A 24879-nucleotide genomic window follows, 5' to 3' on the forward strand; every position below is an offset into this window, starting at 1 on the left:
ATCAGTCATAAGCATCTGCAGTTGACACAAGCTGTATCTGCCACCTTGTTCCACTCCAAAGGCATCAAGCACCATTATTCCCACTTCAGATTCCCCCCACATTGCTTTGCTATCCTAAAGGTCTTCTCTTTTTCACACACCCTTTTCTACCCTTCTGTTCCTCCTACACTTTTCTGCTCACAGCCAATGACCTCACCTGTCAATTTTACACAAAATAAAGCCCATATGACTACTGTTTTCTAATTACATTAATCATTATGTATATATCTTATCCAACTTCAACCCACAGCTGTTCTACACCTGTAACAGTAGAAGACATTTGTCCACCTTCTTGTCATTCTCTTTCCACTTCATGTTATCACATCACACCTCGTTTCATTTCTATCTTCTACTATAACCCCAGCCCTTACCCATATATTCAGCCTCTCCTTAACTACTAACATAATGTGTTCCCATTTGAAGCATTCCCTAGCCTTGAAAAAACTTCAACATGGCCCGGCTTATCTCTCTAACTATCGCTCAAACTCTCTATAGCTTATTATTCCTTTTGCCTATTAACAATTTAAATAGCTAGTTGACAGCCTTTCTACCCTCTAAATCTCTGATGGACTCTCAACTATCCGGCATTCGACAGAAACGCTACTGAAACTGGCCTCACCAAAATTAGATTGGTTTGCAAATATCATTGGGGAATCTCCTGTTAGACTCTTCCCCAAAATGAAAAGTTTTAAATTCTATCTAAAAAAAACTACCTCTTTTGAGAAGCCTATTACCTAGTCTCATAGGTTTAGAAACCATGGTCTACAACCAGCACTAAACCCAAAGTACTTCCCATGTTGTCTCCCTCTACCACTTCTAAGCTCTCTAGGGGACAGGGGACAATAATCTTTCTGTCCCACACTACCTTTCCCTCTTCTCTCCTAGTCTATGTTTATGGTATGGCCCTATGAAGCTGCAAAATCTCTTGATGCATTACAACTGAATAAAAATATTTTTTATAATACATCCAAAATTATTTTTCAATATACTTAATGTTGACCATAGAGATAAAGTTCTATTAGGAAATAAGCATACTGTCAGATTTGGTAAGGTTATCTTTTTTACAATCAGCGGGAGCTTCAAGATGAACCACTGGCGTGCTTGTGTTGGATGATTCTTGCCTAGCATCATATCCAGGTTGTGAAAAGTGTAAATCCTAAAAAAAAAAGAGCATAAATAAATAGCAGCTTCAACAAATAAAATATTCTACACCAAATTGTTTATTTATATGCCCAAAAGATCTCATAGTAGCATTACAAATTTACCAATGCGCATTTATTTACCCCCCTAACGCATGGCATAAGTATATAACTATATAATTTCTAAATAAATCTTAATAAACCACACTTCGTAATTATTTAACTGTTCAAAAACTGTTAATCTGATGGGTGGGATTGGTGAAGTGATACCAGTTTTCCAGTCTCTGGTTTCATGTCACTTAATCTTAAATTTTCATAGTTTAAAATCTGAAGTTTATTCCTTTGCTTGGACCATAGTTTTACTGCTGCACCAATAAATCAACCCTACAGAAAGTGTATTTTTCTACTTAAAGTGTTATATAGTGCTCCACCAGAATAGTCCTGATTTCAGAATACATAATAACCTAAGATGATTGACAGTGTACAAAGCTACTCGGACAATGATAACAGGACTTGTTGATGTTAATAATACGTGCTAATGTACAGCATTGGCAAAACAAAGAATGAAAACCTACAGTACAAGTAGCTGTAATTTATTGTAGTGAGACAAAGTGTAAATTGATGATAAGCTTGGACTATTATAGAAGAAAGGGCTTTCAAGGCCTAGAGCAGTAAAACTTCAAATAGAAAGGAAGAAAGTTGTTCTAGGACACTGATTTTCAAACCTGTACTCAGGTCTCCCCAACAGGCCAGGTTTTCAGGATTACCTTGGATGTGGGCAGGTAAAATAACCATGGTTGCTAATCAGCTGAATATTTCACCTGTGCTCCAGTTCAGATATCCACAAAATGTGGCCTGTTAGGGAGGTCCGATGACAGGTTTGAAAAGCAGTGTTCTAGAATAAAACGCAAAAATTATGACTAATATCCTCTACCACACCTTTTCACCTACTAGCACCTACCAGTGGTAGCACCAGTAACCCCCACCAACCTCTTATGCCTATTAGTGCCCCCTCAGTAATCCCACTGCCCCCCCAGGGGGCAGTACTGCCCCCTTTCAGAAACTCTGGGTTAGAGATTATGGAGTAATACTCGTATGCTATGATTTAGGGAGATAGATAAGTGAACATTGGTGAAATTGTAATGGGTCACTATGAGATCATTTTGGAGCTATTTTTAATACTCATGGAAAGAGGTGGTTGAAAAATGCTTGTATTTCAAGCCAAAACGTTAATGTAATAATTAGGTATGTAATTACTAATAAAAGTTTGTGGGCATATTGTTTTTCACTTTAAATCCCCCTTTAAGGGACAGTATAATATAAAATTGTTTATCCCTTATTGTGTTTCCAATTACTTTTTTACCAGCTGCAGAGTATAAAATGTACAAGATTTGCTTTTTAAGGGTTATTTATGTATACAAATTAGCTGATTTTGTGTTTTGAAGCCATAACCTAATAAAATGGGTTGAGCTTGTAGGTATAATCAGATCTCATGACCTTATCACATTGTGTACATATACCTGCTTCTTTATCTTATATCTGTCCATAAATCAATCACCAGTACTTGGAGAGAACAATGGGAAATTAACATTTGTTTACCTTATCTCTTCTATAACCCACTGGGAGTGTAATTTATTCGACTGGCTATGTTAACACAGCTTGGCCTTGAGGCCAAACACTTTTAGGATGGGTGGTGATACCACGGGCTAAATCAACTAATTCAAATGCCAATATAAGGGTAATGGAAATACTTGTAAACAATTGAATACACACAGCAGGTAAAGTGGACATTGGGAATAAATTAAAGGGGAGACTTATTTTTAGTAAACTGTCCCTTTAACCTAGAGGACAATATCTTAAGCCTTTATTTATATTTAGGTTACAGGATTTGCTTTTTGGCCTCTCTATGGAGTGTGGGGCAAGCGCTGAATTTGAAGTAAACAAAAGAAAATAAATACTTAATTTGTCTTATTATTGTCATTAAAAGAGACATGCAAGTCAAAATGAAACCTTTCACAATTTAGAAAGAACATGACAGTTTGAAAAACTTTTTAATTTAATGTCATTATCAATATCTGATGCACCACTACTGAGCATGAGCAATAGTTCACAGTAAATACATATATATTGTAGTTGATGATTAGCTGTCACATGATACAGTGAAACAGGAAAATGAAAGAAAATGTAAGTTTCTTAGAAAAAAATAAATCTACTGCTCATTTCAAATTTAAAGTTAGGGCTCGATTTATCAAGCCCCTACGGCTGCAAGTTCTCAGAAGAACTTGTTTGCCGTAATTTATCAAGCAGCGGTCACCAGACCGCTGCTTCCCTAAGCTCTTTGCCACCTCTAAGGTGGCGAAATTCAATCTCCGCGGTCGAGTCCGACCGAGGAGATTGACAGCTCCTGCCCGCGCATGATTGGCTGTGCGCGGGCAGGGGGCGGGAATGCACGTGAGTGCAAAATTGCGCTCGTGTGCAATGTTGATTACCTGATGGTAATTTCGCCCCTCCACAGGCGAGCTGAGGTGTACAGGGGCGCGTATACATGCCCCTGTACGCCTCAGCTTTGATAAATCTAGCCCTTAGTGTTATTGCATTGTCTTTTTATTATGCCTGAGTCGATTATGCATTTCAGCTTTATTTAATGGTCTTTTAATGAATTAATTTTAGCGCTGCAAAATCTGTTGGCGCTCTACAAATAACCGATAATAATAATAAACGGGGAATTAATTTTTAAGTTCATGTCCCTAATAACTATTATACAGAGATTAACATGTTATCTTTAATACAAAATATTTATACGAAGTCCATTCACTACCTTTATAGATGGATATTTTCACATTTTAGAGAAGCTGAAACGAATGACTTTGGAATTGAAACATTTATTGCCAATTTGACAATATTAATATTTGATGATGATGATTTGATGCTTGAAATACTACATATACCATTTAAAACATCACTAAACAGTAAAAATAAACATTTACCTCCAAAGCAGATCTATCCATTTGTTGTGGACAATGTTCAGATGAAGATGGTTTTCTGTGGGCTTGTGCAGGTATATGGTCAAACGGAGGAGAACGGATAGGTGATAAAACACTGGTGAAAACTACAAAACACCAACGTAATATTTTCTTTATCTATGTGTAATTATTTTCTTGTAACTTAGCAACACATTTAAAGGAAAGTAAACGTTAAAAATACTTACAATAGTTCAAAAGAATTTGAAGATAAAATAATTTGAAGGTAATTATTTCCTAAATTCCCCCACAGAAAAAAATTGCCATTTTGAGCAAAAACTTAAACTTTTTATTGAAGGATAGGTTCCAAGAAAGGTCAACATTTATCTTAAACCAGGTTTTTATCAGCTGCCTTTAACGGTAACCTTTAATTTGCCTCTGATTCTGCATGATCTATATTCATTAACAACATTTTCCAAAGTGTAATAAGGATGTATACTTAAAAAAACAGCTATGATTTACTTAGAACAGGGGGTTGTGAACCTATAATCAAATTTACTGACACTCTACCTTTGGGCTATCATCATACTGCTTGGATGTAATTATAGTAAATAAAGTAATAAATTATTTTCTAATGCATCTAAACTTTATATGAGTATTTAATAGGTTTGCCACCCCTGTCTTTGATTCTCATTTCTTAGGAATCTTACCTAAAGGAGGAAATTGATCTGGAAATACATAAAAAATATCCCAGGATTGTTTTAGTGGCTCTCTGGATATGGGTGGTATACAATCCTCTGAAGATTGTGAGTCATTTCTGTAATCAGGTTTAGGTAGAGTAGTAAGTGTGGACACTTCTGGATGAGGCAACTGAAAAAAATAATTTAAAAATATTTAAATTCTATCTGTATATTACATGGGTGCTACAAATGGCTGTATATACTTGTACATTATACACTAATCCAGGGGATGTAGACTTTGGTGTAAGACAATAATCTTAGTGTGAAAATATGTTGAATGCAATAACTTATATACAGAGGCGTAACTAGAAACCACAGGGCCCAGGTGCAAGAATCTGCAATTATTATTTTTTTTTAAGTTGGGCTCCCACCCTTGGGGGCCCAGTCACAATTGCGACCTCTGCACCCCCTGTAGTTTCACCCCTGCTTATATATTTGTATTTTTTAAAAACATTTTTTGATAGCCAAACACTGGTCACTACTTGCCTTGTATAGAGCAGCCAATCCAGATATCTTATTGGAGCAGACAAGGCTAGCCACTGTCATTTTGTTAGTAAAACCTACATTGTTTGACAGTTCCTTATTTTTGGCCAATTAGGGATAGATATGTGGATGGGTTAGCCTAGTCATCTCTGCAGTGTGCAATTCCAATTTTTAGAAATGGAAAACTATTTTCAGTGTTAAATTACAGGGATTAAGACATGTAAAATTGTTTCACTATATAAAATTATGCAGTTTATATAAATCACTTTTTTGTATTTTTACCTTTTCTTGTTTTATAGGTGAAATTACTTCTTTAATGAAATGCAGAGGGAGGTTTAATTCTGTAAAAAAACAAACAAACAAAAAAACAACATGTATAACTCAAAACAAATAGGCAATGTTTTAAAAGTAAGATATCCAGAATACAAGATAAGTTTTAGGATATATATATATAGCATTTAGTCTGAACTTTAAATGGAGCAGTAGATTTTTCTGGCAGATTTCAAAATTTAGTTAAATTTGCCGCCGTCGCCCCCCATATCATGTGACAGTCAGAGTCATCAGAGTCATCAGCCAACACAGACTGAGTATATACTCATATTACCAGCGGTGAATTAAAGTAAAGGGCAATTTAGATGAATCGTTGCCTGGTTTTTAATAATCCTATTAAAAACAAGGGCACTTTAATTCATCAAAATTGAAATTTCACTTGTTTTCTTCAAAAACTTACCTTTCAATCCTGACAGCCGCTGCAGCGCTTCCTCCGCCTGTCGCAAGCCCTCTTCACGGGTCCTAAATGATGAATCCGGCTTCCTCCAATCACGGCATTGCCTCAGGCCATGATTCCCCGGGGGGAAAAGCCGTGATTGGATGAAGCCGGATTCGTCATTTCTGACGTATGAAGAGGCTTCCGACGGCCAGGGGAATTGCTAGAGCGGCTGTCAGGATTAAAAGGTAAGTTTTTGAAGAAAACAAGTGAAATGTCAATTTTGATGAATTAAAGTGCCCTTGTTTTTAATAGGATTATTAAAAACTGGGCACAAATTCATCTAAATTGACCTTCACTTTAAAGGGACAGTCTACACCAAAATTCTTATGGCTTAAAAAGCTAGATAACGCCTTTACTACTCATTCCCCAGCGTTGCACAACCAACATTGTTACATTATTATAATTTATAATGTTTAAACCGCTAAATGTCTGCCTGTTTCTAAGCCACTACAGACAGCCTCTCATCACATGCTTTTTTATTAGCTTTTCACAAGGCTTGTTCGTGTGAGCCATATACATAACATTGTGCTCTATTCCGTGGAGTTGTGCAGGATACTGCACTAATTGGCTTAAATGCTAGTCAATAGATAATAAAGAGCCATGTGATAAGGGGGCAGTCTGCAGAGGTTAAGATACAAGGTAATCACAGAGGTAAACAGTGTATTAATATAACTGTGTTGGTTATGCAAAACTGGGGAATGGGTAATAAAGGGATTATCTATCTTTTTAAACAAACATTTTGGAGTTGACTGTCCCTTTAAGTGTCCCACTCAAGCACAGTCCAAAATGTAGCTTTTTTTAAGACCTGAAGTAACAATTATTATAAGTCCACTACTTGAGCACTTTATTGGTTTAGTGCACAGTGCACACTTGGCTTAGAGCATGAGATATAGCTGACATGAATTGTACTGCAAGCTCCCATAGCAGTCTATAGAAGTGAAGGATTTAGTGCACCCATTCTGACATGCAGATGTTGGCACACCCTAGACTATTGCTTTAGCAATACAAAATAACTGGATAATATGAGCTAAAAGATAGAAACCACTTTTGATTACACTTTAGTAATGTTAATGTAAAAGAGCGACAATATTTTTGCACACCACTTGTAATCTAGGTAATAATCAGTTAGTGGAGCAAGTCAAAGACTCTTCTACTACTGAATAGCTGCTGCCATCTTCTTAAAAAAAAAAAAGACACTAAACCTCTTTGTCTTAGGATTCAGTTTACAATTTTTTCCTCAAATTTACTTTGTTCTTCTGGTATCTTTTGTTGAACAGCAGGTAGGCAGGCTCAGGAGTGTTGCATGTCTGATTGTCTGGTGCACTGTAGTTTTGCAAACAAATATCCTTTTAGCAATGTTATTCATTGTGCAAATTATGTTGCCATCTAGTGTTCAAAAGCATTCTTGCACAACAGCTGACATTCTTCAGACACAAGCAAGCTACCTTTCTAGGAATTCTCTTCAGCAAAGAATACCATGAGAACAACGTAAATTTGATAGTAAGTTGTGTGCTTCATAAAAAAAAATCTGTTCCATGTCTCTTTAGAAGAAATACTTTGGGCAGAATGTATGCATGGTAAAGATGGAGGAACGAAGGCAGAAATAAAAGCAAGAAAGTACCCATAGCTACAAAACACTCAGCTCTGACTAGCTCTGCTGATTTTATCATCGGCAGTTTCATCTCTGGACCAGCTCTGTGGCTCTAAGAAGTGCTTCTACTAGGTGTTTAAACCCATTTGGAGTTAAACACATAGCATTCACCAGTCCTGATTAAACAGCCGTTATAGCTGAGAAACGCGTTGCAGTTTTGATATTTCACAGAGGGTAACTATTGTTCCCTTGATGTGTTTTTAATAAAAGATTTTAATTGGAGGAACAACTGATTCCTGTGTACCTTGAACTGATAGCTGTTGTGGGTGATTACCCCCACTGGAGCCTGTGTATCCAGAACCGGCAGCTGCTATGGGTGATTACCCCCACTGGAGCCTGTGTATCCAGAACCGGCAGCTGCTGTGGGTAATTATCCCCACCTGGAGCCTGTGTATCCAGAACCGGCAGCTGCTGTGGGTAATTATCCCCACCTGGAGCCTGTGTATCCAGAACCGGCAGCTGCTGTGGGTAATTATCCCCAACTGAAGCCTGTGTATCCAGAACCGGCAGCTGCTGTGGGTAATTATCCCCACTGGAGCCTGTGTATCCTGAACCGGCAGCTGCTGTGGGTAATTATCCCCATCTGGAGCCTGTGTATCCAGAACCGGCAGCTGCTGTGGGTAACTATCCCCACCTGGAGCCTGTGTATCCTGAACCAGCAGCTGCTGTGGGTAATTATCCCCACCTGGAGCCTGTGTATCCTGAACTGGCAGCTGCTGTGGGCGATTACCCCTTCATGGAGTTAGTAAGTTAGGACACTGAAAGTTCCCAGACTGAGTGAATCAGCACAAATGAATGCTGCCGGCTTTGTGAGTACACAACTGAGTGCTGCCGGCTTTGTGAGTGCTGCCGGCTATGTGAGTACACAACTGAGTGCTGCCGGCTTTGTGAGTGCTGCCGGCTTTGTGAGTACACAACTGAGTGCTGCCGGCTTTGTGAGTGCTGCCGGCTTTGTGAGTACCCAACTGAGTGCTGCCGGCTTTGTGAGTGCTGCCGGCTTTGTGAGTACACAACTGAGTGCTGCCGGCTTTGTGAGTGCTGCCGGCTTTGTGAGTACACAACTGAGTGCTGCCGGCTTTGTGAGTACACAACTGAGTGCTGCCGGCTTTGTGAGTACACAACTGAGTGCTGCCGGCTTTGTGAATGCACAACTGAATGCTGCCGGCTTTGTGAATGCACAACTGAATGCTGCCAGCTTTGTGAATGCACAACTGAGTGCTTCCGGCTTTGTGAGTACACAACCGAGTGCTGCCGGCTTTGTGAATGCACAACTGAATGCTGCCGGCTTTGTGAATGCACAACTGAGTGCTGCCGGCTTTGTGAATGCACAACTGAGTGCTGCCGGCTTTGTGAGTACACAACTGAGTGCTGCCGGCTTTGTAAGTAGGTATCTGTATGTACACAAAAAAATAGTTTGGAGCTGAATATTACAGTATTTCCCTAGGAGGTGCCTTCTGTTTGTTGATGTATTTCAGAGTGGAAGTGGAGTTTTTTTAATCCTAAAAATAGCGACCTTGGTGGAACAAATGAACTGTTCATAAGAACTATTTAGACATTAGTTCTTAATGTGTGACTCTCACTTTGTTAATTAGAATATCATTATAGATTTTATTGTTATTCTGGGCACCCCCTAATACCTAGAGAGGTTTTTTATGTAATAAGATAACTCAATTTTGGGAAAATGTTGTTAAAGATACTTACATAATGCTAGGTGGTAAAATACAACTAGACCCTCTTGTATAGTTACTCAAGTCTCCTAAAAAATATCCCCATATCACTCCATAATACTTTAAATTGTGAGTAACAGCGCAAAATTTCTAATAGCCAACTCATGGAAAAGTGACAATATCCATATGATAACTGAATGGGTGGACAAAATAAATAACACTTTATTAATGGAAGAGTATTATTATTTGAAAATTACAAGATGAGATTTTTATTTAGAATCAACTTTTATATATACAACGGAAATTCAATACAAGGCCTCTGATGGATGGAGTATAAACACGGAAATGACAAATGTTATATTTTACACCAATATAGGTACCTTAATATTGTTAGTATAAATCAAAACAGTTTAACCTTAATGTAAATATCTCTGTTTTTCTTCTCTTTATTTCTTCTCTTACCAATACAAATTGTTGCTTATAAAGTAGCCGATTGTATTGAATTGATGTGTAACCGTTTTTTATGGCTTCAATCTTTATCATGTCACTGCCATTATTGTAATCTGTCTTTTTTTTTAAATAACCAGATTTACACGTACAAAAAAAAAAAGTCTTCACATGTAAAGTAGAAACGAATTAGGATGTGCAGTTAAAGTGCCTCTGATCACTGAAGTAGGTATAAAACCATTGTCCGAACTCTGGGTGTTCCAATCCTGACAGGACCTGGAGTTGTCTTGGTGCCAAATTTCATTCTGCTGCAAACAGTGGCACAGCGCCACCTGTAGGTTAAATGCTTACCTATACCTTGGAGGAGCTACGCTAATCCAACCCATCTTCACAGAGACTAGAGCCGCACTAATAGGAGGATGGAGGATTTGTGCAGCCAAGTGTTGAAGTCTTTTAAGTAATATCCGGATAAATAAAAAGCAGCAATAGTGAAGTTCCGTTAATATATAAGAATTCTTAGAGTTACCTGGACCTTACTCACGTTTTCGAGATCAACACCTGAGCTATCGGTTATAACAGCATTGGTTAAACCTCCGGAAATTACATGCAGGATGGTATAAAAGGACTGACAATACTACAGCCTATTACTCTTGAAAAAGCCGGGGTGTCGCCGGCGAAACGCGTAGAGGTATTGTGGCTGTTCAGAGGATCCGTAGACACAGACGTAAGGTGGCCTAAGGACGTATCCGATTGGTGGAAAGATCACTCTCTTTGCCGGGTACCGGTTGAAGATTTTCAATTGGACGCCCTGGATCTCCTGCTGCCTTCGGTCTTGGTGAAGCTGTATTTTATACTGTAAACTACTGTTTTTTAACTTATCTCTAGTAAGTACATTACTAGCGTGTGTTGCTCCGAATAAAGTACTCCTACCTTGAATCGGATGTGCGCTTTCTTTTTCCTTTCTGCTCTAAGGGGGTGAATTCCGGCACATGTCCCTCCCCTTTCTGCTTAGCCAGACAAGAACCTATTTTGGAGAAAGGTGTCTTACCTCACAGATATAAAGATGGGAATTACAAATTGTGTGCAAACCATAATGGGCAAGCTCACTACACAGTGGATTATTCAGCAATCATCCGAGAATGCATTTGTGGCTTTATTTTGCCTAGTGAGGTAATTAACAGCTGTTTGGCTTAAAAGTGAGAAAGCTTTTGGAACACGAAGCCGAATATCAACGTAGTCTTTACTGAGAGGGGCGACCCTTATATTGACTGCGGTTGTTATTTGCATACTCCCGTTTCTTAGCTCAAGCGGTTGTTCACCTTTTAATGCCCTGTGGGATCTCTTATTTTCCAGTTAGACCGTTGTGGGAGAAGGTGTCAGCTAACACTTACCAACATCTCCATGGCTAGGATTGGTTGTATTATAACAACTACCAACCACATCTAAGATATTGTCACTCCCCTAGGGCTAGCTAATATCCCTATTGCGCTCTCTGGAGTAGGGATGGGTGAAAGTGTAAATACTAACTAATACTTTTAGTATTGAATAACTAGGGAGTTTCCTGCAAGCACCTAGCTAAGAGATACAAGCCTTTAAACCTTTAAAATCTTTTGTAACAGAATTAACAGAGGATTTTCTCTAACTATCACAGCACAAGACTTTCAAGTCCAACAGCACACCTGCTGAGACAACGCTGAAACAACAACCAACTCCTGTTCACTTAAATCTGTGGCTTCATATGCTTACTTGGAACAACAACGCTGCAGGATTTATTACAAGCTTCATTTCATTACAGAAGTTTCCCAGGGAAGGAGATTCTCACCACCTAGAGGCACTACCTCCTCCTAAAGGACAAGAATCAAGCATTCCTACCACCATTGCAAGAAAGATAGAACAGACGGATTACAGTCTACCCAAAGAGAGTCCAGGATCTTCATTCTTTTAAAGAATTGGAACAAGAAGGACCCATTCTAACAACAGGCTTCCGGGAACATCACCAGGACACAGGAGAACTATCTTAGTGAATCATCTCTAAACCTGGGCACATCGCTTACCTCATTTGATTGAGGTCACAGCTGGTAAGCAGAAATTTCTCTATTGAATCCACATTTGTGATCAAATTCAACAACTAAGACTTTCTCCAAACATTTGGACATATTTATGTATACAGTATAGCTGAGCGCCTCTACCTCATATTGAAATTTTTCTCTTTGCATACATTTTTTACAGAGTCAGGGGTACTCTGTTTCAATACAGAGGCAGCACGCAATCATATAGTTTGATTACACTCAGACTACCTATAGACATCATAATTCAGGAATCACTTATATCCATTTGATAGCAGTTTTTTCCTTGATTTGTTATATATATATATATCTTTGACACATCCTAGATTCTAGCGCAGGTGACCTCTTTCTCTTAAAAACCATAGTAACTAACCTGGCTCTCACCATAGGTACTGATTATTTTACCAGTGCTCTAGTTAAGACATCATGAAAATATGGCTTGTTAGGGCCACTTCTGGTTAAGAAACACCAATGTAGAATACACTTAAAAAATTACAATGAATATAAAGATGAATCATTTTTCAAATTAAATTCTTAGAAAAAAAACAACTAAATAAATGCACAAAGTAAAAGCAGGTAGCCACCTATCACTATCACCTGAATTTTTTTGCCTATAAAAAATAGACCGCATATTACCTCTCCAAAAATATATGAAAAAGATGAAGATAAAAAAATGCGTCTTCTCATGGTGTGCAGTCCACCCTCCACAGTTGTATCCACACAAAAATAAAAAATAAAAGATGCCACAGGAGCAAATAGATTATAGTAGTATATAGAAAAAAAATCAGTATCAAAATATTCCAACACGACCACCAAACCAGTACGTCCCTTTTCTCCAAAACTAAACCTGTCAAATGAAATTTTAACAACTACAACATTTACATATGGGAGGGAATAAGTTGATTTGAATATTTAAATTTTAATATTAAATAAGTCTAATATTTATAAGATAACTGAATTATAAAAACGAATTAGAATACTACTTGCAAAAGAAAATTGTAGCTTAGAAATACTATTTCGAAATTAAAATAGAATTTGAATATTACATAACAAAATCAAATTTGATATATTGGAATTGAATTTGAATAATACTTTTCAAAATCGAATGTGATATTGAATCGAATTCTAATATTGCATTTCGAAAACCGAATGTAAAATATAGATATCAAATTTGAATATTGAATATAATACAAAGCCAACCATTCTATTATTAGAACGAAAATTTTCTAATGTTATCGAAAAATTAGAAAACAAACATCGAATGTTAGAATGTTATGCAAACATTCAAAATTCGAACGAATGTATAAAAATTTGTTTTAAATTTAGAATGTTTAGAAACATTCGTCCATCCCTACTCTGGAGTTAATATCTAGCTACTTTCACATCGCATATTTTGAGGAACGCTATTTCACATTCACCAATGAGGATTTCTCTACAAGCAACCTAAGGAGGACTTATACGAACTCTCTTCTGGAATGCTTGTTCTGTTGCCCTCAGAGTGTTTGACGATAGTATACAGAGAAGTTATTCATTAGTTCTCTTATCTACTAGTATGCTATACCCTGATGTCATTATTGTAGCAATATGAGATGTTTGCTGAATGTAATACAGTGTATTCATTGCTCATTACAGAAAATATTATATTGTTATGATTGTATATTATTGCTGTCATTTGACGGTGTGTAAGTGTTCACTCTATAGAGGAATATTTTTCCTCTTTTGATTAAACTGGTTCATAAAAGTTAAGAGTGCTATTGTGAGATCTCTCTTTTTTTCTCTTATTAGTTTACATGGTGGGCCTTTACATGGTTAATAATTGATCACTACATATTAATTTGGTTTTCTCTCACAGTCTTGTAAAACCAAAAGTACATTTTGGGTCCGTATCAAAGCTGGATCACACGCAGCCAAGAATTGGAAGAAAAAACAAAACACTCTGCCTAGGCCTAAGAAAGAAAATGCTACTTGTAGTAATGCAAAACACACTGCAGTGGTAGAAATTGGTAAAACTGTACAAGGAAGACCATACTGCTGCCTCACGTAACTGTTGCACTGAGGTTTCTTGATAACAAGGCCAGGATTCTACAACTGCCCAAGTGGAATGAGGCTGAAAATGAAAAGAAACCAGCTTTTCCTGCGTTTTTAAGGCATCATGATCATTGAGTAAATTAATTTAGCTAAGGATACTTTTGATGTTTTTTTAAACATTTTGGCACAATAATGGAGGATAGGAGGGGGGGACTCAAACAGATCACCTGATTTTATTAGCTTACAAATAATATTTTTGAGTTCTAAAAAAATTAAACCAGTGCAAAAGACTAAAGTGAAACCTTGATAACAGAACCACATTTAAAGAGGGACACATTGTGAAATCTTCATAGAATAAAATCAATGTTATGTATAGTAAAAAAATAAATACAATATATATTATATATATAATTTTTTTTCCATTACTTTTATTGCTCCCTTTCCTGGAATTCAAATCTGAAAACTGTCCCCCCCCCCCCCTTTATAAAAGGTTTGGAAGTGCATAGTCTAGACTTCACAAGCCTAATCCTTCTACATTCCACATAATGTTAATGTTTTGTTTGATCAGTGCAGGAGCTCATTGATACATCTGGTCTCAATAGAGAAGAGGCTTTTAAAGGATCTATATTCCTTTGAAATACACATTTTGTTAACAAAATAACTATTTAAATTATTCTTTTAAAACATGCATTTTGTAGGTAGACTTGCTGCAATGCATGGTTAATTATGTATATATGCTATGAATATATAAAAAGGAACTTTATGTCTTTTAAGGTGTATAGTATAAAACCTAGCAACACAAACTTCTGGGTTTTATAGCTGCAACTTTGAGTATACATCTAAAAGGAAGACCATAAACTAGAGTGGACAATGGAGAAATCTGTATTTCATTTGTGAAAAACAACAAATGAACGACACTCTCCAGCAACCATCAGCCTATTAAAATGCCAGGCAGAAAATACATTTTTCAAAAGTAGATTCTATATTTCAGTCCATAAGCTTTTTAAAAGAACAATAGTATTTTAAAGGAACACGTTTGGAAAACCTGAAAATATATGATTTATCCACCTAAGCATAAAACAATGTGTCTACGTCACACATGCCATTTCTTCCTATTTAAATAAAATGCATCTTTTCAATTTTGTAAAGCGAGTTTTAGGGAGAAAAGACTGATGGATCGAATGGTAACATTGGGAGCAACATATTAGGGATATTTTCTGAAGCTGTTCCACAATTAAACAATGTGAAGTTGCATTTGGCCTCTATAATTTTGATTCACATGGTGCAAAAATCCTGTATAGGTTATTATGCCAGAGCAACAATAAAGACTCCATAGTTTAATATCTATAACTGTCAACTACTCTTTATTTTTCCCCCCATTTCATTCCAATCTGTTTACTCTTCTCTGTAGTTTTAGTTCTAGAAAATAATGGTATTTTTTCAAGAAGTTCTAAATTATGGAGTTATATCTTAATATTAATTATTTCAATACAAATATTTAGGAAAGTCAGATGCAATCACATCTGCTATTGGTGTTTTATCCCAATCAATATCAGGGATTTCATACAATTAATATTAATCTTAAAAGGAATTCTTAAAGATATAAATAATTGTCTTAAAGAGACAGCTATGGATACATTAATATGGCTGAAATTTGCAAATTTGATAGTTCATTATAAAGTTTGGAGCAGACTGGTTTAGTATTTAAAAAGTTATTTATGTGTGAATAAAAATGAGAGTTGGTGAATTTTTAGTCAAACCGTTACTAGCGTTAATAGCATCTTGGTTGCTCTTGATTGGTGCTATGCACCAAATTCAGTTATCTACAACCCCCAAACCTTAAAGTTGCCAGCTGCCTTGTATGTGCAAGGTAGCAGAGTTTTTTTTGTTTTGTTTTTTTTGTACATATCCCGTGTTTTCCAAAAAGCAGAGAGATTAAGGAGGTTGAAGATGGTTTTATTAAAATAAAGGTGGGAATAGATAGTAGAAGATGGGTTACCACAACCTGGATATTTAATCAGTTTTCTACATCAAGTTAAAGTAATGCTCATGGGATATTTCTCTATCAGACCAAACTTGGCCAGTAGTCTTCTTATCCCAGAGTCAAGTGGAAGGATAAGGAAATATCCCAGAACAAAGTGAGAGGTATGAAATGAGGTAAGTAGTACTCACGGAAAACAGGGCAGTCCTTTAAATCAGCTGTACAGAAAAAAAAAACAGCAGAGAGGCCAGAGACAGGCAAGGTTCGGCAACAATAAGGCAATCCAGCAGGTCAGGGGTTAAACAGCAGGGTGGTCAGACAGGCAAAGTTAAGCAACAAGGTAATCAAGCAACAATAGTACATAGCACGCAGAAGCACACAGAGCAAGTCCTATACTTGGGCAGTGAGTATAAAGAATACCGGTACTTACATAGGTGCAGATTCGCGCCAAGGAGAGTCTGAGGATCCAACTGGCATGAGGGGAATTGACGTGCGCCGATTGTGTTGAGTATAGTTTGCAATGAACTTTCATTATATAATTGCTACAGGAAGTGAGTTTAAGGGGCAGGGGCACACAGGAAACAGGAAGAGTTCTAACAGTCTAGTTTGGAGTTGTCTTGCAGTTAGTCATGTAATAAAGTTATTGCAGAAAAGCAGCCTGTCTCTGTCATCATCAGTTATATAAATAAGACAACACATGGTACCAGAAGTGGAGGTTTCTCCAGGAATTGAACTACAGAAATAATACAAGAAATGAAAATGGATACACAGCATGTGGCAGAGCAATCAGAAAGGCACAAAGACTCTTTGAGGAATGTTGAGAATTAAACATGTCAGTTAGGTTTGATTGTTATTTATTTGTTGTTGTCATGTTTGCCGTTATATTTATATTGTTTATTATTTGTTTGTTTTTTTGTTTCTAAAAAGGGGAAGATGTGTTGAGTATAGTTTGCAATGAACTTTCATTATATAATTGCTACAGGAGGTGAGTTTAAGGGGCAGGGGCACACAGGAAACAGGAAGAGTTCTAACAGTCTAGTTTGGAGTTGTATTGCAGTTAGTCATGTAATAAAGTTATTGCAGAAAAGCAGCCTTTCTCTGTCATCATCAGTTATATAAATAACCAGACAACACAGTGATGACGTCATCGCCGCCCGATCACAGCAACCACCGCGTCAATAACAGCCATAGCAACAGAGCGGTGCACTGAAGAAAGGAGCAGCGCAGCGTGATAGTAAAGGTTATCGTCTCTAGTACCACCACTGGCTGGCTCTTTTGTGGATTTTTATGTGGAGGTAGAAAGCCTGAAGGTTAGGCATTAGAACTGAAAATGTTTGTTTCCCACAGCAAGTCAGAAAATGTATAGTGCTCAACAGCACCTGGTAAGTGCAGTGAATCATACAAATAGCACTCACTTTATTATATTTTTTTAAATACCCATGATCTAGAATGGATAACCAGGAATCATAAAAACCTTATTTGAAGTACTGATAAAGAAGACTTTGATGGCCATTTGATTTTCAACAATAGTTTTACAGAATCCCCCCGCCCCCATATGTGGGTTCTGGAGACCAGCATGCAGTTTTCTGCCGAAGAGGCTAATGGAACGTACCAGCAGGAGCGCTTTGATTTTAATATAAAATGTTCATTGAGTAAAAGTCTTAAGCAAAAAAGATACAAGGCAGTCCACAGTAAGTGATATTCGCAGACATGACAAAAATAAATCAAACATCTGGTACAAATACATCTGTTAATATTAAAGTCTACGCTGTCTCACTGCTTGTATTGGAGGATAAATCTATTCCATGCTGATTTATGTTGGTTTAATTTTAATTTATATTAATACATGTTTTGTATTTCAGATGTTCCAATAATTAATGAGGGATCATAGAGAATTCCACTGGGGTTTCAAGGTTCTCAGAACTCATCACTCTGTCCTTAAGAGATTTCTGAAAGCCATCAAGGATGATGTACTTTTAAAGGGCCATAATACCCAAATGTTTGAACACTTGAAAGTGATGCAGCCTAGCTGTAAAAAGCTGACTAGAAAATATCACCTGAACATCTCTATGTAAAAAAGAAAGATATTTTACCTCAAAAGTTTGTCAGTAGCCACATCCCATTGTAAAGGACTTCTAAGCAGCAAATCAGTATGTCTGTCCCGGGACAGCCGAAGGATTGAGCCTTGTGCACTCTTATGTTATTTCCCTATTCAGTCTAAGGAAGTTTACTATGAAATCTCATGAGAGTTAAGTCAAATCTCATGAGATAACAGTAAAAGAGTTCATGACCTCAGCACTGCTGATGCTGATTGGCTGCTGTTCATTTCTTCATTTTTTTTATTTATTTTTTTACCTGCAGCTGAGCAGCAGCTGAGTATAACTTTTTACACAGAACTTACTCTGCTGAGCTGAGAAGATTGTGAGGTAAAATATCTTCCTTTTTACATAGAGATGCTCAGGTGATATTTTCCTGTCAGCTTTTTACAGTTATACTGCATCAGTTTCAAGTGATTTAGCATATGAGTATTATGTCCATTTAAGTCATATGTGCTGAAAAGCAGTCTCATTACCCTTGGTAAATTCAGATTCTTAAGAATCTCACTAAACAAAAATTTTTATTTGATAAAATATTTTCCACTGTGCCTTTATCGGGGCACAAAAAAAGTCTGGGAATGATCGATTCCACAGTTAATTGTACTGACCTTACTAGCATCTTATCTGATGAAAAATAAATGTGATAATCTAAAATTATCTGTGTGACGCACACAAACTAGAGCAAGAGTTTGCGACAGACTAATTATATAGAGGGTTTGTTCACGCTTAAAATTTGCCATTTTTGAGCACACCTAGGGGAAGTTACCCCCCCCCCAAAGGGACAGTAAAAATAATAAATTTTAAAAAAAAAACTCTTATCCACTAACTATATCAGAGAACACAAATTGCTAAAAAATTATATCTCTCTCTCTCTCTCTCTCTCTGTATATATATATATATATATATATATATATATATATATATATATATATATATGTTACGGTTGCCTCCAGGCTGGCTGGAAGTTGGACCGTAGAAAAGGATGCTCCTAGCGCTCACCAAAGGAGCAGCAGCACCGTAGACACTCTAACTGCTGCGTAGCCACCATAAGTAACGCAGACTCTATGAACCACCGCTGCTGGGCTGGTATCTCGCCGTCTGCTCTGCGCCCTGGACCTACGACCAGGCTCCAGTAGGTGAACCTCTTCCTTCTATAGCAATCCCTGTAGCTAAGGGAGTATGAAGAGCATAGCAATCCCTGTAGTTATTATAAGCTGTATCCTACAAACATGAGTCAAAGCTTCAAGTTAGAGGGTCAAAAATAGGTCTGATTAGACAATGGGAAAGTTGATCACTAAACCTAATTAGAGCTAATCCCAGCAGACTTGTATTTAGAATAGGTTTCTTGAAGCTGAACAAAAGTTAACTCTTAATGGCACACAATGAAACTGAACCAAGTGGGAGAAAGCCAGGGACAAGTCATTTCACAGGTCTGGGGACATAGTCTTAAAGGGGCATTGTTCATCAAAGTCACAATATGTCCCCAGATGGTTCTTAAAGGGCCACACACACCCAACAAAAGTCAATATGTCCTCAGGGGCACTATCTTCCAGGGGCCATAGTCATGTGGAAGGAGGCTGGCAAATAGGCTTCTCCAAAATCCAGGGAAGCAGGGCAATTTTTCATTTAAAGGGCCAGTTACAAACAGCAGTTTGTAACATATCTCCCCTATTGGAGGGAGACTAACCAGGCACCTGACCTTCTGCCGGTCAGTGCCCAAGTTAGTCTCGCAACCCACCCACAAATAATCGCTAGCAGCAAAGTAGCCCCCCCACAATACGTAGTACTGGCCTGTAAGTTCCAGGTTGCAGGATGAAAGTGCAGCATCCTCGGCCTTCCTGGCGCAGCTGGGCAAATAGCTGATGGTACTTGGGGGGCAGAGGCCAGCGGCACTCTGCCCTGGTGCCAGCGCTTCTGCTGGGGTGAGGGGTTTGCAGGTCAGTTCTTTAACAAGGACAAGGTCTGTAGGGCAGAGGCCAGCAGCGCTCTGTCCTGATGCCAGCTCTTCTGCTGGGGGAATTGGGGCATAGTCCTGCCCGGTGGCAAAGGGAACGTGGGGGTCAGTGGGGGCCAACATCTCCACTGTTAACCCTGGGCCCAAGTTAGGAGTTAGCTGGGGAGGGGGAGATTGGCTTACCTCCTCCTCCTGATACTCCGGCGGCCGTTGGGAAGGGAGGTCGATGCTCTCCGCTTCCTGTGGAACATGCTGCGGCTGGGGAGAGAGACCGGTTGTCTCCTCTCCCTGGAAGGCACACTCCGGCTGGGGAGGGAGGTCGATGCTCTCCCCTCCCTGTAGCTGGGTCTGTCGCTGGGGATCTGGGCCGCCTGCCCAGCATCCCTGTAGGGCCGGTAGAGAGACTGCGGTCCCATCTCCACCTGCCTGCTGGGGGTCCTCCCAGGACCAGTCTATGAGGCCTGCTGCCTCTGGTATCTCTGGTTGGGGTTGGGGAAGGAGACCGGTTGTCTCTTCCCTCTGCACAGTATACTGCCGCTGGGGAGGGAGGTCGCTGCTCTCCTCTCCCTTACATACTTCCAGCCACTGGGGAATGGAGTCTGGGCTCACAATTCCCTGCATATTCCTCTGCTGCTGGGGGACAGGACCAACTGTCTCTGCCCCCTGTAACTCAGCCTGCCGCTGGGGAATGGAGTCTGGGCTCCCAATTCCCTGCAATTCACTCTGCTGCTGCGGGACAGGACCAACTGTCTCTGCCCCCTGTAACTCATTTTCTCGCTGGAGAGCAGGTGTCCATACCCCCAAACTCCACAGTTGGCGCTCAAAGGCTCGTGCTGCTTCGTTCTCAGTAGCCAATTCCCGGATGATGCGACTGACTACCTCCTGCGCAGGGTCTGGACCATATCGGACTAGCCGCCTCTTTACCTCTGGAACGAAATCCGCGCCCTCATAGCGACGGATCAGGTTGAGGTGCTCTTCACAGGGTTCTGACCAGTGTCTTGTCAGCTCCATGCTGCTGTAGGTAGGGACGCTGCGCAGTGGCTAGCGTTGCCCTCAATAACTCTCCTACGATACCAGTGCTGTTGTGGTGCTGCTCCTTGCGCTAGGACGCTAATCCCACCGCTGCCGCCAAATGTTACGGTTGCCTCCAGGCTGGCTGGAAGTTGGACCGTAGAAAAGGATGCTCCTAGCGCTCACCAAAGGAGCAGCAGCACCGTAGACACTCTAACTGCTGCGTAGCCACCATAAGTAACGCAGACTCTATGAACCACCGCTGCTGGGCTGGTATCTCGCCGTCTGCTCTGCGCCCTGGACCTACGACCAGGCTCCAGTAGGTGAACCTCTTCCTTCTATAGCAATCCCTGTAGCTAAGGGAGTATGAAGAGCATAGCAATCCCTGTAGTTATTATAAGCTGTATCCTACAAACATGAGTCAAAGCTTCAAGTTAGAGGGTCAAAAATAGGTCTGATTAGACAATGGGAAAGTTGATCACTAAACCTAATTAGAGCTAATCCCAGCAGACTTGTATTTAGAATAGGTTTCTTGAAGCTGAACAAAAGTTAACTCTTAATGGCACACAATGAAACTGAACCAAGTGGGAGAAAGCCAGGGACAAGTCATTTCACAGGTCTGGGGACATAGTCTTAAAGGGGCATTGTTCATCAAAGTCACAATATGTCCCCAGATGGTTCTTAAAGGGCCACACACACCCAACAAAAGTCAATATGTCCTCAGGGGCACTATCTTCCAGGGGCCATAGTCATGTGGAAGGAGGCTGGCAAATAGGCTTCTCCAAAATCCAGGGAAGCAGGGCAATTTTTCATTTAAAGGGCCAGTTACAAACAGCAGTTTGTAACAATATATAACCAGCTTTCAAACAAGTTTGTTTTACTGCTACCACACATAGCTAATCAATCATAATGAATGTTAACATCTCATATATATAGGAAGTGAGACAGAAGCTTACTAAGTTTTCTAAACACTTCAAGTACAATGGTTAAAAGAAATACAATACTAAAAAAAAAAAAAAAACGACATTTAATTCCAAGCCTAAAATAGAGATGTGTTTTTTTTTTATGATTGGTTTGACCGAATCAGGATAGATTAAACCAGAAAACACTATAATTTCTGCAGATTTCAAACTAGGTATCAAGTTTTTATAGAAGAAATTGAAATTGCCACTGTAGTGGATGGATTAAAGTAGCAACTGGAAATATTATATTTTTAAAAAAAAAGTTTCTTCATTAAAGGAATGTATGAATAGCAAGCTTGAATCAATCCTCAGAAAAAAAGGCTTATGCTAGAGGTGTCAATTAGCTAGCAAAACCACTTCATTGTCAAGAGTCTATGATAGACCTAGTTACAGAGAAGTAATTTTGAGAAGCACATTAAAGAGCCTTGATTAATGCATCTGCATTTTCAATGTAAGCTTCTAAATATTTATGAAAAATTGCCATAGTTAATAGATATTGGCTCTAATAAATGCTGGTAGATCCAAGTGGGCATTAAATATTCAGCAAGTAATCAGAGCTAAATAAAATGCATTTTGGGTTTGATAAAGATAGCAGTAAACATAAGTTTTGCACAACTTAATTAATGGTCACCTCATCTATGCTTTCTGTTGCAACTAATCAGTCTATAAAAATGGAATTTATTTTACATGGCATGAAAATTAGCATCAGATGCCAGCCTGCACGCATGAGTAGCAGTACTTAAAGGTTCTAGAAAAACAGCCACCTAAAGGTTTCCTTTTAATCAATAAGAACACTGTAAATTCAGCATATGCCTCAAGTTCTGTTAAAATAGGCATAGCATCTTTAGAACATATTCAGACTAAAAAACAGGCCAACAAATTAATAGTGCAAACAAATAACCATTTCAGGCCCTCTAGATTAAAGAAATACTAAATTCAAAATGAAACTTTCATAAATCAGAGCATACAGTTTTAAGATCCTTTCCAACACACTTCCATTACAGTTCACAGTGCATATCTATATAAATCTGTGATTGGCTGTCAAAAAATAAATAACAAAATAAATCTAATTCTTTAAAATTCCGACTTAGTGCTATTACATTATCTTTTTATTAGGCACTTGGTTGACTATGCATTCATTGTTATTAATTTATTACATAAATCATTTTCAAATTCTCTCCAAAATAAAAAAACAAAACAAATGGAAAAATCAGGAAACCAGATTTTCTTGGTCATCTTCAGTATTTCTGGGAATGGTTCATGAACAGTCTTCATAACCATCATAAGTCAAAGCTTAGATGTGGATCTCATGGTATCTTACATGAACTTCAAGAAAACTAAATATCGTCTCAGGAGCAAGAGCTAAGCAACTTTTTATATGCACAACATAAATTACTTTAAAGAAACCAAAACAGGGGGCACTACCTGAAGATTTTTTTTTTGGTTTGTTTGTTTTTAGACCAAATACTAAATCACTGCACTCTGCATAAATGCTGTATGGACTGGTTGTAGGAAGGTACCTTTAGCATTTCAGTCTGTCCAAACACACAGAGTTGTTGACCACTTTCAATGTGTTCATTGACTTTTTTTTTTATTTAATAAGTATTTCTTATAATAAATAGCCAAGTGCTGGAAAAGAGTATTGCTGTCTCTCTTCCATTTTTTTTTTTAGATTCCTTTTTCCGTAACTGTGTAGATCATTTTTTTATCACACTATCCCTTTAAGGCTAAGGATATATAAAACCCGGTGGTGCAAACAACAACAATTATTCATATTGGATTATGTTTTAGGACTATTGCATGGTACAATGATTTCTACTAAATTTAGTATTTGAAAAATTCTGTTATACAGAATTTTATAACTGCACAGTAGTAGAGCTTTAGTTTAAGATTGCTAAACTCTTCAATTTTAAATACAGTTTTTCAGTTGGTGATTTACCTTCATTTCATTATTGGGAGACACCATATTTTGTAAAAAAAAAAGTTTTTAAAATCTTTATTCAGACACAAGTTGATATATTGATGTGTGACGATTAAGAGAAATGTAAAAAAAAAAAACTACCATCAGTTAATTATACGTAGTAACCATGTGGATGAATAAATATTTTGAACAAAAGAAATAGGAGGTGATATATTCCTGTATAGCATAGCGCCATTTTCTTTTTATTACTGTCAGTGTCCATCAAATAGAGAGTGGATGTTTTTGGAGTTTGGTTGGGTAATTTAGTGGAAGAGAAAAAAAAAAAATCAATAATATTAAAACACTTAAAACTTTAACCTAAACTTTTTCTCCAAAAAAAAAAACAATTTAAAAGGGATACTAAACCCAATTTTTTTATTTAATGGTTCAGATAGAGCATGCAATTTTAAGCAACTTTCTAATTTACGCCTACTATTTGTCACACCGCACCGCTCTAGCTGTTGCTAGGGACGCGGCACCTGCTGTTCTGCTCGTTGCCTAGGGTAGAGTCGGCTCCTGTGTGCGAGCGGCGGTGATGTCATTGCCGCATGCTCCTTTCATTCTGAAGCCGGTCAAGATCTCCTGTGGCACGAATCCTGAGCCTATGTAAGTTGCTCACTTTCTACCTATCACTGCCCAAGTATAGGTGTTACTTAGTGTGCTCCTGGGTGTGATTGTTACTGTATTCTGGATTGCTATAACGTTATTGAACTCTGCCTGCTTAACCCCTAAAGTACTGGATTACCATTCTGTTATTGAACTCTGCCTGTCTGACTACTCTGCTTGCTTAACCCTAAAATACTAGATTGCTATACTGTTACTGAACTCTGCCTGCCTGACCATTCTATTGGTTTATGGGTGAACTGTAATTATTGGATTCCCTTTGTTGCCAATTCCTGCCCGTTTACTGTCCCTCTATTCGATTA

The 24879-nt window shown here is 38.2% G+C and overlaps 1 protein-coding gene across 1 annotated transcript in view; it reads right to left on the reverse strand.

Moving 5' to 3' along the window:
* BRDT (bromodomain testis associated) overlaps positions 1-24879 on the reverse strand; it is a 119963-nt gene that overhangs the window by 49211 nt on the left and 45873 nt on the right. The window contains exons 10-13 of the mRNA XM_053693704.1: positions 5644-5702; positions 4849-5008; positions 4166-4287; positions 1075-1195 (exon numbers count right to left, since the gene is read on the reverse strand). Coding sequence (XP_053549679.1) covers positions 1075-1195; positions 4166-4287; positions 4849-5008; positions 5644-5702 — 462 coding nt within the window. The remainder of the gene's footprint in view (positions 1-1074; positions 1196-4165; positions 4288-4848; positions 5009-5643; positions 5703-24879) is intronic.

Source organism: Bombina bombina, chromosome 10 (genome assembly GCF_027579735.1).
Source record: "Bombina bombina isolate aBomBom1 chromosome 10, aBomBom1.pri, whole genome shotgun sequence".
In the NCBI taxonomy this organism is placed as follows: Eukaryota; Metazoa; Chordata; class Amphibia; order Anura; family Bombinatoridae; genus Bombina; species Bombina bombina.